The following is a 15975-nucleotide window of genomic DNA, read 5'->3' as shown; positions in this document are numbered from 1 at the left end:
TGCATTATTATTGTGAGAATGAGTCATCGAAGTCACAGGCAATGGATATCGCTGAGGCAGTTGGCGTTTATCAGACCTTGGTCTCCCTGCCTTTAGCTCGATTCCGAGAGACTGGAAGTGCCAGTAGGAGGCCTGGTAGTGGATCTCAGCGCATTACGACGATAAAGGAGGACAGAAATATTGTCATTGCTACAAGACGGAACACTTTCTATAGTGCCCGCCAGATCCTAAATGAAGTACATAACATGAAGATCTTTTGGCGAGGCCTTTTATCGACACAGTTTATATGAAGTAAGCGTCGTAAGCCCCTTTGAGACGGCCTGCAGCAACAGCCCGCCACCAGCAACTCAGGAGAGTATGGTGCAGCGGGCGCCTAGAATAGAACACCAATTGGGGTTGTCTGTATTGTTATAGCAGGCGCCGGAGTCTACCGAGAACAGGGGATGCGTACAATGCCCCAGTTCGTGCTTCCTTCAGTGCAGTTTGGAGGAGGCGGCGTAATGATCTAGGTTGGGATATACACTGTCCGAAATTGGACTCCATATTGTTGAAGGCAACTTCACCGCAGTTCATTATTTCCAAGAAATTATCGATGAATACATCCTTCAAAACACAGACCTCATTGGCAGTGATTTTCGATTTCCGGATGACAATCCAGACCTTATAGAAGCAGAGTTGATCATCAATGTTTAGCAAATCTGGGCATTTCCCATCTACCTCTCCACCCATTGTCACCAAGACCTAAATCCTATTGAGCATATGTGGGATGCGTTGCAGAGAAAGCTTTTCGATCACCATCCGCAGCCAGTTGACCTGCAACAACTAAGTGGAGCGTTGCAACATCTATGGAAATTCCATATGCCATTACTGGACAACCTTATTAACAGTATGCCTAACAGGTGCGCAGAGGTTTAGCTAACAGAGGACATTATACACGGTATTAATTGCTTAAAAAAATATTGTGTATAATGAACAAAATTATAGAATTAAAACTTTTTGTTATTTTTCAAAAACCCTTATTAAATTATAATAAAAATAAAATAAAAATGCTAGGGAAAATAAATATTACAAAATTGGCAATATCCTTATTCATTTTTGAGCAGTTTACATTAAATAATTCATATTTTAAAAATAATCTATTCGATAAGTATTGGCAGAGTCAACAACCTGCTCTTTTATCTCAAGATTTTCTCTCTGCACAAGATTTTTTTTAATGAGATCATAAATCAATTATAATAATAATAATCAACACGGCACGCAAGAATGGCACAATTACACAGAAGACAAACACTTTGAGCCCTGAAGATGATCTCAATTAAGATCGAAACGTTGGCACGATAAAGAAAATGTTTTTCTGAAACCTACATCACACCAGACCGCATCTCACGATCTCCGGATAATCATTAACTAACGGTCACTAAACACCACACATATAATAATAATTACATATTTAAATTATACTTTGAACACGACAGTAGTGCACTCTCAGGTCATCAATCTATTTCAAGCGAGAGGAAAATATAAAAATAATTATATTTATTTCGATCAGTTACACATAGGTTGTCTGGTGGATAGCGTGGAATGGTCTCTTTGGAGTCATGATCGGAGTTTCATATCTAAAACAAAACGTGCGAAATAAAACAAATTGGAATTTCGCTGGTATCGCGCATTGTCAGACTGGCGGACACTTTACTCTCTGCATATTTCATTCGCCCAAGATTCGTACGTCGAATTTTCCGCCCCGATTAAACCTGCCATGATGCTTTCTCTCAAATAGCAACGCTTTTCGTTGCGACTGGTGTTGGAAAAATACAGCATCCCTTTCGGAAAACATTTCAAGTCCTTCAAGTGCCTGTCACCCGTCATTATCAGTTTAGGGTGGGCGGTATCTAAAAAACATTAGCCAATAATGTTCACTCATGGTTTATATACAATATACACTCAGACAAAACAACCGGACACTTGTATTTAATAGTTTATTTTATATAATAAGTAGGCGTGACTTAAAACGTAAACAGAACTTCTTGTTTACCTTTATAGAGTGTTACTAATTCTTTTATACTCTTTAGATTAAAAATAAAGAAATTGGTTTTATAAATAGTTTTCTTTGAGTGAACAATAAATTTAAGTAAAAAATCCATTATATTTCGTGGTTCACTCGGACTTGAGACGGGAGGTTGGTGTCCGAGTGGATCGAACTCACGATAGGTCAAATAGTAGAGCAGCGGCGTATTTGGCCGAAGGTCGTGGGTTCGAATCCCGCTCGTGACACTAGCTTTTTCATTTCAAGCAATACTTTGCATAAAGAGTAATTAATTTAAAGAAGTTATTTGGTCAATCGGACCATGAAATATAATGGATTTAATAAGTAAAACGAAGTATATCTTCACAAAGCTCTCCGTGGCCATTTCATTTGTTGCCGAGAATAGAATCCCGATTACACATTTGAAAAATGGCAAAAAAGGCCAAATTTGAAAGGTAGGTTGAGATGGGAAGTTGGTGTCCGAGTGGATCGAAGTCACGATAGTTCAAGTGGTAGAGCAGGGCGTATTTAGCCAAAGGTTTCTAACGCGGGGTTCGAATCCCGCTCGTGACACTAGCTTTTTCATTTAAACCAATACCTTACATAAAGATTAAGTACAAAAATTAATTCTCCTTAAAAGCATGGTTTTAAGTCGAGAAGATCCTTCAGGGCTTTGGCCATCGACGTAGCGTTCGTTACATAGCCCAAGTCCTGGGTTTACTGCGTACTACCACGATGGTCTACAGTGGTTTAGAGTTTACAAAAAGTTTCGATCGAAAAAGGTAGTGGTCGACTCCGACGGTTAGAGACTATCGTTTTATTGCTCAAACCCCACTACAGAACAGTAATTTAACGGCTGCCTTGATATGTAGTCAACTCCCAACATGGTGAGCTCTAAAACAGTCATCAGAAGGCTTCAGGAAATATCCTAGTGTCTAGACGTCCCGTATCAGGCCTACTACCGGAGAAGCATCTATTCGCAAACCAGCACTGCTTCGATACTTGAACAATGTAGGGGCTGTTCTCTTCACAGATGAGTGCAGATTTGGTTTGTGGTGAGGGGAAGTGGCGATTTGCTCCATGTGCCATGCGTCACACCCTTTTCAAAGACAGTCAGTTGTGCAGTGGAATCAACGTCCGTACAGAATGGATCTTTGACTGCACTAAGTTACACCGAGGAAGTTCTTCTGGAAGTTGTTACTCCATTTATTAGGGACAACTTCGTGAATACAAAATAATGCTCGATCAAGTGGCGGCTTTTCCTAACATGAAACACAGAACACTTACGGGTATGGTATAGAGACAGACATCGCCGCCTTCAACAAACATTGAACAGCTACAAACCTCTCTTATTGAAAAATAGGATTCTCTTTCACAAGGCGAAAACCAATCGCTTAATTATTCGATCCCTAGCGAGAAAAACCAGACAAATTTTTAGTTTGAATTTTAATCTGTATTAAATGATTTTCCCGTATTTTAGTGAATTTTATTTTAAACCATCAAAATTAAATAATTTTTTATTAAAACTCATGAATTTATGATGTCGTTTAATTTGATTTACATTAAAATAAGTATGGTGTAATTAATAAAACGATTAAGGTACATGTACTTTAAAATAAACGGCAAAATACAAGGGTCCAGCTTTTTACTTTGAGTGTATATATAGCATAACTATGATATTGTTAAATTAAGATTGTATTAATTTAATTTTCAAAGGTAAAATTATTTTCTTACACAAGTAAAAGTACTCCCTTGGATCTCTGAGGTATTTCTTTAAGACTGTAACGACATCTTCGATTGTTTCTTGAGAGTTGAATTTTGCTTGAAATACATAAGAATCAGGAAGGTTTATTTTTATTATAGTGTCTAATTTGGTGATTTCCTTTTCGCTAATTAAAAAAAAAAAATGGCCCTTAATATATTTTTCGTTTTTCGATTGTAGTTATACCATACCTTGAAGGTCTTTTGTTCTTTTGGATTGTCTTCTTTCTGTTACTGTTTGTCATTTCAAGCAATTCCACCGCTTCCAGGTATTTGGAATGATAGATTTTTCCATACCTCTCACTAATCTAAAAAGACAATTTTGTTTTAGATATATTTTTTGTATACGCTGTTACATTACATTGTTTTAGTGTATGTTATCTAATATTAGGCCTTTCTCATGACCGTCCCTGATTAAATATTACATCTATATACAAAAGAATTAGAAACAGAACTGTCCTTGTCACCGCCAAAAATAATGAAATAATAAGTTTTTGAGGATATTTGATAGTTAAACTAGTCGAAGGGGATATCTACTGATAGGTTCTGAGTCCTTCTGTGGTACAAGAATTCACACAATCAATTTTAGACAAAAAGTCGAAATGAAAAAGAGGAAACAGTGGGATTCACCAAGGACCGAACAATTCAAAAACATTTTAGAAAGTTTTGGAAGGAAAGCAGGAACAAACAGAATGCATCAAAGGGAGCTGGAAAAAACTCCGAATCCTAACAGGATTCTTAACCGGACACTGCAGAATAAATGGGCTTTCGAAGAAGATTGGTATAACTTATTATGGCACGTGCAGATTCTGCCAAGAGGTCAATACATGCATTGACAAACTGTGGCGATAAGCTTGTTCGCAGGAGGATGTACAACTTAAACGTAGAACCACTGAAACCAAGACCCGAGGGGTTAAATGCCTGGGTAGACTCGTACCCCATCCCTAAAAGGTCCGGGACTTGGTCGGCTCACGTGTCCTGCATAAATCTCTTGGACCTGTTCACAAACCCCAAGATTTTGGACCATTTAATCTCGGGAGTGATTTGGTGATGTCCTCTCCTTCAAAGATTTCGAATCTAGACCTAGCATACCTATCACACTCTGCGAGGTAGTGCCTTGCCGTTTCTTCTTTTAGTTCGCAAAAACGGCAAAAGGGATCGGGTAGAATACCCATTACGAAGAGGTGTCTTCTCAGTGGGCAATGCCCCGTCAGAATACCTATCAGCCTCCTAATTCCCTTCCTTGAGTTAGAGATTTCGATTTTCGACCATTTCTGCTGGTTTGATCGCCTTAACAAACTCTTTCGATTGCCTGTGTCCGGGGGATAAATTCCACTGCCTAAAAAATTGTTTCATGCCCCAGTTGATGATACTCTCTTTCGCTGTGCTCATACAGTGTGGTAATACCGGTGTGGTCCGACAAACGCAGTATTAGAACCTTCTTTGGCCAGGCCATCCGCCTTTTCATTGCCATAGTGTCCTTTATGTGCAGGTATCCAAATAAGGGTTACCTTGTTCTCAAATCTGGAAGAGATCCTATTGATAAGATCTACAGTTTCCTCTACCAGTCGTGAGGTTGACAGATCTTTTTGTAGTGACCTAAGACTAGCCTGACTGTCAGAAAAAATTCTAATATCTTTTCCCTTAATTTTATTTTCCATAAGTGTTCTGCAGCACACATTAACGGCCCAGATTTCCGCCTGAAAAACTGAGGTGTTATTACCAAGAGGGGAGGAGATGCTGATTTCTAATTTTGCTAATCAAATTTTTTGAAGAATTTGTACTCACTGGTGTGGTATAGGTACAGAAAGGGGGGATACAATAGCCCTCAAAAGCGCTATATATTATTCACCTTGAATATTACATCATACATCCTAGACGAGTCAAAATGTAGATTACAGCAGCTGTAGACGCTGCAAGGCGTCTGACAAACATTCATAATTTCAACTTTGATTTGAAAATAAATAGTACAGTGACTCTAGGTGACGAACCTGCTTGGTGGAGGACAAGATCTTTTGTTTGCATTGGGTATAGACAAAATATGATAAAATTTAAGGGCTAGGTGTCCAAACAGTTCTTGAATAATTGACAAAGTATACTGAAACGCCACAAAATCATAAAAATCTTTAAAAGCTTCAATGAATAAAAATCAAATATCTACGAATCCCCTTACATATATACTGTACATCTGAGGACAAAGTAAAACAGGGAGCAATATAAGCAAAATATTTATTTAGTCCCTTTAGCTTAAATTATGTAAAAATAACACAAGGATCGATAATCGGGCAGGCGGGTTGCATCTCCATCTTAAGGCGCGTTCTCACGATTCAAAAGTTGAACGAAATCTGTCGCGAAAACCTTCTGTTCAACTGAGACGAACAACTTTTTAGTTGACCCACTAAAGTTTAAACAGTTGGATCTTTTGAAGTTATGTCGAGTTAAAACATGATTTGAAACGTGTTAACATCCCTTTTAACTTGATTTTCCCCTTTTTTATTTATTAAAACTGGTCTTACTAGATCAAGCATTAATTGCCACTGGTGTTCCGCAGGGATACTACCTTGCCCCCCTTTTATTTTCAATGTTTTAAAATGATGTTGCATTTGCCTTTAAGCTTGCTAAGGTTTTGGTTTTGGCTGATGACATCAAAATTTTTAAAGCAATTCGACGAACCATTGGCATTTCAAGAGGATATAGACTCTTTTGAAGATTTATCTTTCCCTTAACCTAAGTAAATACAAATTTCTTCGGTTCTGCATGTTACATCACAATCCTTTCTCCTTCCAATACGCCATTAACAATATCAACGTTGAGCGTGGATGACTTAGGACTCACATTTAGTTCCGACTGCAAATTTTTAATACTGAGCAAGCAACTTTGGTAATAAAAGGGTGAGTAAAACTGATACAGTAAGTAAATAAGTGAGTGAGCATTAGAAAGAGAACCAGTAAAAAAGCGAATGAGTGAGTGAAATTGACTGAGGTCGAAATTGAAAAAGTTCGCGAATGAGTAAGTGAACAGTTTGAGAGTGAATAGTTAAATGAGTTAACCAGTTAGAAATGAATTTTATAGCAACTGAGGAAACCAGACACACAAGAATGACACAGTTACACGTAAAACAAACACTTTGAGCCCTGAAGATGATCTCAATAAAGATCGAAACGTTGGCTCGATAAAGAAAATGTTTTTCTAAAGCCTACGTCACACCAGACCGCATCTCACGATCTCCAAATAATAATAATAAAAAAAAAGTGGTTAGAACCATATATAAAAAAGACAATTTGCTAATGAAAAGTTGATATTTTTGTACAGAAATGTGTGAACAAGTCGTTTGACCTAAAGTCGAACAACAAAAGTTTAAAGTAATAAAACGCCATAAGGTTTAACTAGTAGGTATTAAAGTTTTAATTAAATTCATAATTGAGATAAAAAAGTCAGTGTCACGAGCGGGATTCGAACCCACGACCTTCGGCTAGATACGCCGCTACTCTACCACTTGAGCTATCGTGACTTCGATCCACTCGGTTTTAATTTAAAATAATTTACCAAAAAAATATAAGGAATTTAAAAAAGTCCGGTTTGGTGCGGATGATGCGAATCATCTGTTGTAAAGAAAAATTATTCAAAATAACTACATACGTTTACTATATCCGGTTTGATGTGTAGCTTGTTGGATTCGGCGAAGGAGGCATCGGACGGGCTCGTAAAACTATTCGGAGTACTTGCTGTGTACTCCCGAGACTCATCTTCGTCGAAGACTTCTTGGCTTGAACCCATCTCTTCGCAGTTATCCGCGTTGTTGTCAAGAGATTTTCTCAATCTCTCGTTTTGGACGGTTGTCGATTTTTGAGGTTTGTGCTTATTGACGCTCGGCAGAGAGACTTCGAAACTTCTTTCGCATCTGAAACGTTTCCCTGTGTGAATCAATGTCACGAAGTACATTTTGACCGGCTTACACGAATTCCAAGCGACCTATGCTCGGAAAATCGCCGAGTTTCGTTCTTCTCAAGTCGCGTTTCCCTATGATGGCTTTGTTCAAGTAGCGTAAACACAATGAATCTTCGTTAAAATAAAGATAAGGTGGCATTAATTGTCTTATAACATCCCACAAAGAATCTGAAAAGCCTCGGTATTATAATTATTTCGTAGGTGTAACTTTTATATTGGTACCGTTCAATCTGAATCTTCCTTTAACGAAAATATCATCGTTGACAAAACTGAGCTCAACTGGGATTATATGCGATGGATTGTTGTCCGCGTTTGATTTGACTATTTCCAGTACAGCTCCTTCAGGGAGATTGCAGTAACCGAGCTGTGTGGACAAGTCTAAAATGTGGTTTCCATATCTGAAATCAGGAAGATTGAGAAGAAACCACTCGAGAACTATTTTGTAACGAGGGACAATTTTCAGTCGTTGGATACCTCAAATCGAATTTTTTTTTGTCGATTCCAAATTTACGAGCGGCCGCGTTTAGGACCTGTAAATTATTAAGCATTACATGGCATAATCAGGACGAAATACAACGTATCGACTTTCAGACGTACTTCCGACATTGTTTTGTCGTTGGCGAACTTCATCAGAATCCGCGGTTTTCCTTGATAGGACAGTGAAAAAGTTTTATAAGGCAACTTTAAACGTTCCATAGTCTCTACTATAATTACTAATTGTCAAAACTCTAGACTGGAATAAAACTATAAATTTGCCTCTGACTTATATATCTTCATATGTTATTTTAATATTTAACAAATGTTGAATTTTTTCTTGTATTATTTTATTATTTATTATTAATAAAGGCAAGTAACCAGGGTCATAATCTGCCTTGAACAGAAATATCTTTAGTGTGGCGATGAACAGAATCCGCCGGTCACATGACCACTGGGTCCATGATCTGACAAAATCTGTCCCAAACTACCCGCAACACAACATGCACCTCTTTCCGGCACAAATCGAGTACAGCCAGCAAGAATGTTTCATTGTTAGCGGTTCTTGACAACCATGACATATCTTTGGTGGTTCTCTCGCCATTAGGAAGTCTGCGTCATGCGTGAGTCTGCAATGACCTATTCTGAGCCGAGCTAGGATCGTTTCTTCCTTAGAAGGTTGGAGTGGCGGTGAACCGTTGTGTTATTTCCTTAATTTCTCTTGGTTGTTGAGGGTCATTTCACTCCACTTTTCCCAAATTGCTCTCCCGATAAGGATGAGAAAATCTTCCCCAGATACTTGATTTATCCAGAGCCCTTCCGACCACCGATTAGGTCGCCGCGTCGGCAAGATCGTTGTCACATTTGTACACAATGACCCGGAATCCACATTAATAGGACATTGACATTTTCCGAACGAAATTCCCTCAAAGGAAGGAAAGGAGTATTTCCTGAATTGCAGGATTAAGGGAGAATTGAGTATGGCCAGCAGCGCACCTAGAGAATCCGTGCACACCACCAGTCTTTGTCTGACAGGGCAAACAATATTCGAACTATTATTGAGCGCGGTAATTGCAGGAAGAGCAAACATAACTTTTGGAGTTGCTTATAAAGGTAGCTCCTACACCGATTGAATTTTGGGAGCCGTCGGTAAAAACGAATGTCGCCTTTGTGATAGAGGAACGCAGTTTAAGGATTTCCTGTTTGTATATCGGCGGGGTGCTTTCTTTTAGAAACTTAGTCAAATTTAGAGAGATTCTAGGTTCAGGATAGTTGCCAGGGCGAAAAGAGGAGACATTTATCTTTTCAATGGGATGTACGGAGATTTAAAGTTTATAAGGAGGGGACACGTATAACCAAGTGGTTTTTAAGGTTTTGAGTATTATCGCTGCTGTGTGGAGATGTGGTTGGGAAAGGTGAGATTGGGTGCAGGACAATGGAAGCTGTTTAGATGAAATATCTCAAGTCAAAGAAATTTCGCCGATACGTTAGTAGTAGCTCCTCTGTTCCACCACAAAGACTGTGAACTGGTCTGGTGCGGAAGGCGCCAATGGCAATTCGCAATGCCGTATTATGAACACTGTTTAAAATTCAAATAAATTATTCTTTTTGTCTAAGGTTTTTGGTTGAGATGAAAAATTAGTGTCACGAGCTGGATTCGAACCCACGATCTTCGGCTCAATACGCTACTGCTCTAACTCCTCATCTCAACCTACAACCATTCCCTCTGTTTGCCATATTTTCAAATGTCTTGAAATCAAGATTCGATTTGCAGCTATTTATGAAGAGCCCAGGGGAAGCTGGTAGTGAAGTAATTACTTCTTTTAATTATTAAATTAATCTATACTGGCTTAATGGTCATAATTGACCATATTGATTATTCTTTTTATCTAAGGTTTTTGGTTGAGATGAAAAATTAATGTCATTCAATGTGGATTGAAAAATGGCAAAGGAAAATTCATACGGTTGTTGGTTAGTGTCCAAGGGGATCGAAGTCACGATAGCACAGGTGGTTAAAACAACGGCGTACTGAGCCGAAGGTCTTGGGTTCGATTCCCGCTCGTGACTAATAAACCATTAGTTAGACCAAAATTAATATGGTCAATAAGCAAATACAGACTATTTAAAATATTCAGTGTGAGGGTACAGCGGACTTGAAAGCAACGCATCCATTATCAAGCCTACATCTGATCAATGACATGTATAGTTTCAACATGTATTTTCTTGCATTTAAAAGGAATATCGCTAAGAAATACTTGGTTTTAGATTTTCAGAGATAATAACTTATTCCTTGACTATGATAAATCATTTTGTTGGCATACGACTTTACCCTAGTAAAAATGGCCTTGTTGATTTATCAGGTTTTTCATTTCGTGCTTATTAACACCTTCTTTATTACCTCTGAATTGATCAATTACGCTTAAAATGTTCCTTTTTTTAGGAGGCCTTAGTTGTAGTTGAGTGGGGAGAAGGGACTTAAGGTCGGCCTCTGATGGTACCTGGTCAGTATGTCAATCGGGTTCATCATGCTTTTGAGAATTATCCTGTGGTCGGCGGCTGTAAGTCCGGCGATCTGTTCGATCATCCGGAGTAAAATGGATTTGGAAATCGGTGTGGGGCAAGTTTTGAATTTCGACCCCCGGCTTTACTTAGATCTGCCCTCAGATTGCGGTCTGCAATTTTCTTCCCAAAATTTCAATTTCATCGGTGCCGTCGAACCGAAAAAAACCGTTTGCGGAAGAAATCTGACCTACAGCCATTTCGGTTCACAGTACGATCAAACGCTGAGGTTTTTTGTCTTGCACGGGGGTAAAATCGAAAGGGGTTCGGTACGAGTGAAAATCGTAAGAAAAGCCGACTTTTCTCTCAAACCGCTCGTCGTGCAAAAAGGGAAAACTGTCTCTTTGATCGAAAACGTCAAAGGTGGAAACAGAAAGTGTAAGGTGTTCATTAAAGAAACACCCCGTTTTGGCGCCCTCCGCCTAAGATATCCCGGCCAACTTGAGTATAACTGTAGCGACCTTAAAAATTCCCTCGTCTACAAAAATTTCGAAAATTCAAATTCCAACGACAGCCTCACTATAAGGATCAGTTTGGAAAAACCCATACAAATTTTCTACACACAGGTAAATAACCCAAGCAAATAGTGTAAACAAAAATGAAGTACAAACAATGGCGAATATTAATTCATAAGAATGGTTGAAAAATGCATGAATAAACATTATTATATACATTAACATTTTAAAATTTTCACAAATAATTTTAGCCCTTTTAAAATTGTTAAACCCCATTATATGCAGGCAAAGTTCATCAGGTGCTTCTACACCTCAAATGCTACAAAAAAGTACGTATAGAAGAACTAAGGACCGATTCTTAACCCTTTCGCAGATATTCACCATTTTTTTCCAATTATCTACGGTTTTTGTCCTAAAACCATCGTAGCTCTTAAACTATTTATTTTTGGGGACATAAAAAAATTGAAAAGAGCGTTAAATTTCCTTTAAAAAGGCACCCTTTAAAAAAATCCCAAATTTAAAATTTACAGAAAAACTAAATTTGCATCCTCTTTGGAAAAATTTGGTAGAGCTTGTCAAATTTCATAACAATTTCTTCGTTTAATAATTCTAATTTATATATTAATATTATATATATATTTTTTTAAAATAAATAAATACCCTTTATAGTAAATAAATAATTTATGCTATAACCCCCCCCCCCCAATTAACTTTACTAAACGAAAAAATTGTTATGAAATTTGCCAAGCTCTACCCTGAATTTTTCCAATAAGGATGCAAAGTTAGGTTTTTATAAATTTTCACTTTAGGAGTTTTTGAAAGATTTAATGTTGTTTTTTTTTTTTTTTTTTTTTTTAACAAAAATTAAATTGAAAGCTCTAAAAGTTTCGAATTTCGCAAAAAATGAATAGTTCAAGAGCTACGAGTAGATTTATGACGAAAATCGTAGATAGTTGAAAAAAAAGATAAAATGTTGAATATCTGCGAAAGGGGTGATAGTTCATAAGAACTTTTTAGTTGCATTTGAAGTGTAAGAAGCACCCTGCATATAAATTTTTTTTTTTCGAGAAAGGTGTTCAATATTTAAAAAAAAACTTTTTAAAAATTAATGTATCAATTTAAATTATGTAACAATCATGTAAACATACCAGGGCGTGAAATTATTTCGAAAAATTCCAGCTGAAAATTTACGTCACCTCTGAGGCAAGCAACAGGCCACCTCAAACGCTGGATAATTCCAGTTTTTGGCAGTTGAAGTCAAAGGACGACACGACGAAATCAAACAGGTTACTGTACAAAATTGGAAACCCAAATGAAATGACAGTCCTGTCCACGTTTACCGGGTTGAGGGTGAACCACTTCCGCCAAGAAGACATCGACAACAGATTAGTGACGGCCTTTCCATCGAAAAACGGCAATGGAACTATAAAATTAAATGTAAGTGATTTTTTAAAAATATTTTTATTTATGCTCCGGCTATTGAACGTAGGACAATGATAGGTAAGAAAATCAAAAGCATGGGATTATCTTAATACATTGTGAATATTATTTTTTATTGATATTTAGTCGTATTGTTCTTCAAAATTGTTCGTAATTCTTTTTAAAACTATTTAAATTAAGAAATCGTAAAAGATGTTTCCTTGCGATTCACCAAACTCGTGTGCAAATAGACATCCAACAAAAAACGAAGTAAAGTTGTCCAATTTTGACAATCCACTTTCAGTATAAAGGAAAATTGCAGAAATAAATTTTATTGATATCGAACCTGTATTTTATACATTTACATTGCTTTAAATCCAAACTGAATCGTCATACATTGATTTTGCTTTTTTAGTACATTATTAACAACACATATTTCATCCATGTCAGACTAACTGCAATAGGTAAAATTATTTATTAAAAACATTTTTTTTATATGTGAAGTTGTCATTTAATTAGAATAAAACTTAAATATATCGCCTCTGTAATGCTTTTATTTTTAAATCTCTTTGCCAATCATTTCTATAGCGTTTATTCTTTTAAGTCCTCAAGGCTTTTATGAGTATAAACCCTCTTACATTTGTATAAATCTATCTACAATAACTGCTGAAGAAGTATTAAAATACTCTCGTCTTTAATGGTAAATAAAGGTGCAGGATGGGATACATAATAAAATTGTAATGTATTAATTGGTCAAGCGGACCACAAAATTAGTGAATTTAATAAAATTTTAAAATATTGCAAACTTGCTATTGCTCCTATTTTAGTTTCCCTTTTTAATAATCCCTCTCTACAGGAATTTTTCCTTATGCAATTAAAAGTAGTTATATAGTTCGGGTTTTTACAAGTAATAAAAGTAATTCTTTAAATTCACTAATTTCGTGGTCCGCTTGACCAATTAAATCATTACAATTAATCAAGGTTTTTAGTTGAGATGAAAAAAAGTTAATGGCACGAGCGGGATTCGAACCCACGATCTTCGGCTAGAAACGACTTTGTCCGAGTGGATCGAGGTCACGATAGCTCAAGTGGTAGAGCAGCGGCGTATCTAGCCGAAGATCGTGTGTTCGAATCCCGCTCGTGCCATTAACTTTTTTTCATCTCAACTAAAAACCATGATTAATTGTAATAAAAGTAATATTTGTAATTATAGACCGATTTTTAAGCAACCTGCTGAGGCAAAGATTTTGAAAGTATTATATTAAATTCTTTAAACCCAATGTTTAAAAACGTTATTATTCCAAATCAACGTGGTTTTCATTCGTAAACATCTACATTAACAAACTTACTTATATTTCAAGATTATAAATTACAATCTTTCTCCGAAGGACTCCAATTTATTCTGACTTTTCAAAAGCTTTTGATATCTGCTGAAGTCTTGAGGAGCGGTCAAGAATGAGGTAGTTTTAGAAAAACACCTTTTTCATATTTTTGCCGACGTTTCGACCTTTATTCGGGTCATCTTCAGGGCCTGGGTAAATTACAAAACATGTTGATTGGAAAAAATATAATTTAAGATGTAAATATAACAACAGAATTTGAAACAAGTATTTCATACTTACATCAAATGTGCTGCTATTCTTGTGGTGCCATATTAGTGTTGTGAGAAAGTGTTATGAAACGGGAACTTTCACACATCACAAATATAACACTACAAGCACCACACTTTATATGAGTATGAAAAAAAATCGTCCTAAATTGTATTTTTTCTAATCAACATTTGTTTTGTAATTTCCCAGGCCCTGAAGATGACCCGACTAAATATCGAAACTTCGGCAAGTGTGGTCCGAATCTGAGCAGTTGCGAAGTTATTCCACTTTTTCTGTTTTTTTTTTTTTTAGGATTTCACGATCTTGCTTCAAATAAACAGTGATAACTCCAAAAGTAAAAGGTTTTGGACAAATCCGTTGATTGTTAAATTACGTTAAATTTCCAATAAGATGTGATCAATACTAAACTTGTAAACTACTATTTTTATTATGTAAAGTACTATTTTCAAACCTAGAAACCAGCAAATTTCAGAAAACGTACTTCATTTAATATTCTTTTTAGTGATGCAATTTACTTTATTTTTTTCAAAGATGAAGAATTGATGAAGGAAAGGAAAAACCTGGTTGACGGAATGGTAAGGTGGACAGATTAATAATAATAAAAAATAAAATACAATAAAATTTTCAATTAATGAATTAAAAACGTTTTAAATCTTAAAACTCTTTCATTCCGGGGAATAATAGTACAATAATTCTATAATCAAAGTTGAAGTCGTGTCGGTAAGTAAGTAAACACTTGCACTATTTCGGTTTCGAACTCAAATTAAAAGTTTAATTAATTTTTTTATTTTTTATTATTATTAATATATTATAATTAATTAAGGTTTTTATCTCAACTAAAAACCTTAATTAATTATAATATATTAATTGGTCAAGCGGACCACGAAATTAGTGAATTTAATTATTATTAATCTTTCCACCTTACCAATCCTTCAACACGGTTTTTTTCCTTTCCGTCATTAATTTCTTCATCTTGAAAAAAATATAATTATAAAAGGAATTGCACCACTAAAATATATATTAAATGAAGTATGTTTTCTGAAATTTGCTGGATTCTAGGTTTGAAAATAGTTTAAAATCACCATAGTAAGTTTTTCAACTTAGAAAATAAATAAATTACGGTTTTTAGTTGAGATAAAAAAAAGTCAGTGTCACGAGCGAGATTCGAACCTAGATCTTCGATTGGATGGGAGGTTAGTGTCCGAGTGGATCGAGTCACGATAGCCCAAGTGGTTAGAGCAACTGCGTACTTAGTCGAAGGTCGTGGGTTCGAATCCCGCTCGTGACACTGACTTTTTTGTCTCAACTAAAAACCTTAATTAATTGAAAGATATTAATTGGTCAAGCGGACCACGAAAACTAGTGAATTTAGAAAATAAAATTATGTTTCAATGTTCTGGCTTCTAAAACGCTTATTTCACGAACGTTTACTAGTTTAGTATTGAACACATCTTGCTTGAAATTTAACTTAGTTTTCAATGGATCAACAGATTTGCCAAAACCTTTTATTTTTGAAGTTATCACTGTTTATTTGAAGCAAGGTCGTGAAATCTTAAAAAATCAGAAAAAAGTGAAATAACCCCAAAACTGTTGAGATTCGGACCATAGTTAATTAGAACTTTTTGGTTCCATTTTGAATGTAGAATCTACTGGAAAAGTTTGTAAGACGAGTAGCCGAACTTCCTGTATAGTGTTAATAAACATTTCAAATTGTTTCTATTCATTT

General features: G+C 36.1%; 2 protein-coding genes across 2 annotated transcripts in view; one reads left to right on the top strand and one right to left on the bottom strand.

Annotated features, from left to right (window-relative positions):
* Positions 1–1483: 1483 nt before the first annotated feature.
* Positions 1484–8500, bottom strand: LOC106663783. The gene is made up of 9 exons (XM_014388879.2): positions 8330–8500; positions 8207–8262; positions 7955–8130; positions 7741–7900; positions 7424–7685; positions 3977–4092; positions 3758–3912; positions 1694–1889; positions 1484–1616 (listed from the first exon to the last, which is right to left on the bottom strand). The coding sequence occupies exons 1-9, from the start codon at positions 8426–8428 to the stop codon at positions 1550–1552; spliced, it is 1287 nt and encodes a 428-aa protein (XP_014244365.1). The 5' UTR covers positions 8429–8500; the 3' UTR covers positions 1484–1549.
* A 2157-nt stretch (positions 8501–10657) lies between these two features.
* The window catches only part of LOC106674396 (extracellular matrix protein 3-like), a 28299-nt gene continuing 22981 nt past the window's right edge, over positions 10658–15975 (top strand). Inside the window, exons 1-2 of the mRNA XM_024224797.1 lie at positions 10658–11331; positions 12400–12657. Of these exons, the coding sequence (XP_024080565.1) occupies positions 10714–11331; positions 12400–12657 (876 nt within the window). The 5' untranslated portion in view covers positions 10658–10713. The remainder of the gene's footprint in view (positions 11332–12399; positions 12658–15975) is intronic.

This window comes from Cimex lectularius, unplaced genomic scaffold (genome assembly GCF_000648675.2).
Source record: "Cimex lectularius strain Harlan isolate CLEC.00 unplaced genomic scaffold, Clec_2.1 scaffold22, whole genome shotgun sequence".
NCBI lineage: Eukaryota > Metazoa > Arthropoda > Insecta > Hemiptera > Cimicidae > Cimex > Cimex lectularius.
This window is presented reverse-complemented; position numbering and strand designations above follow the sequence as displayed.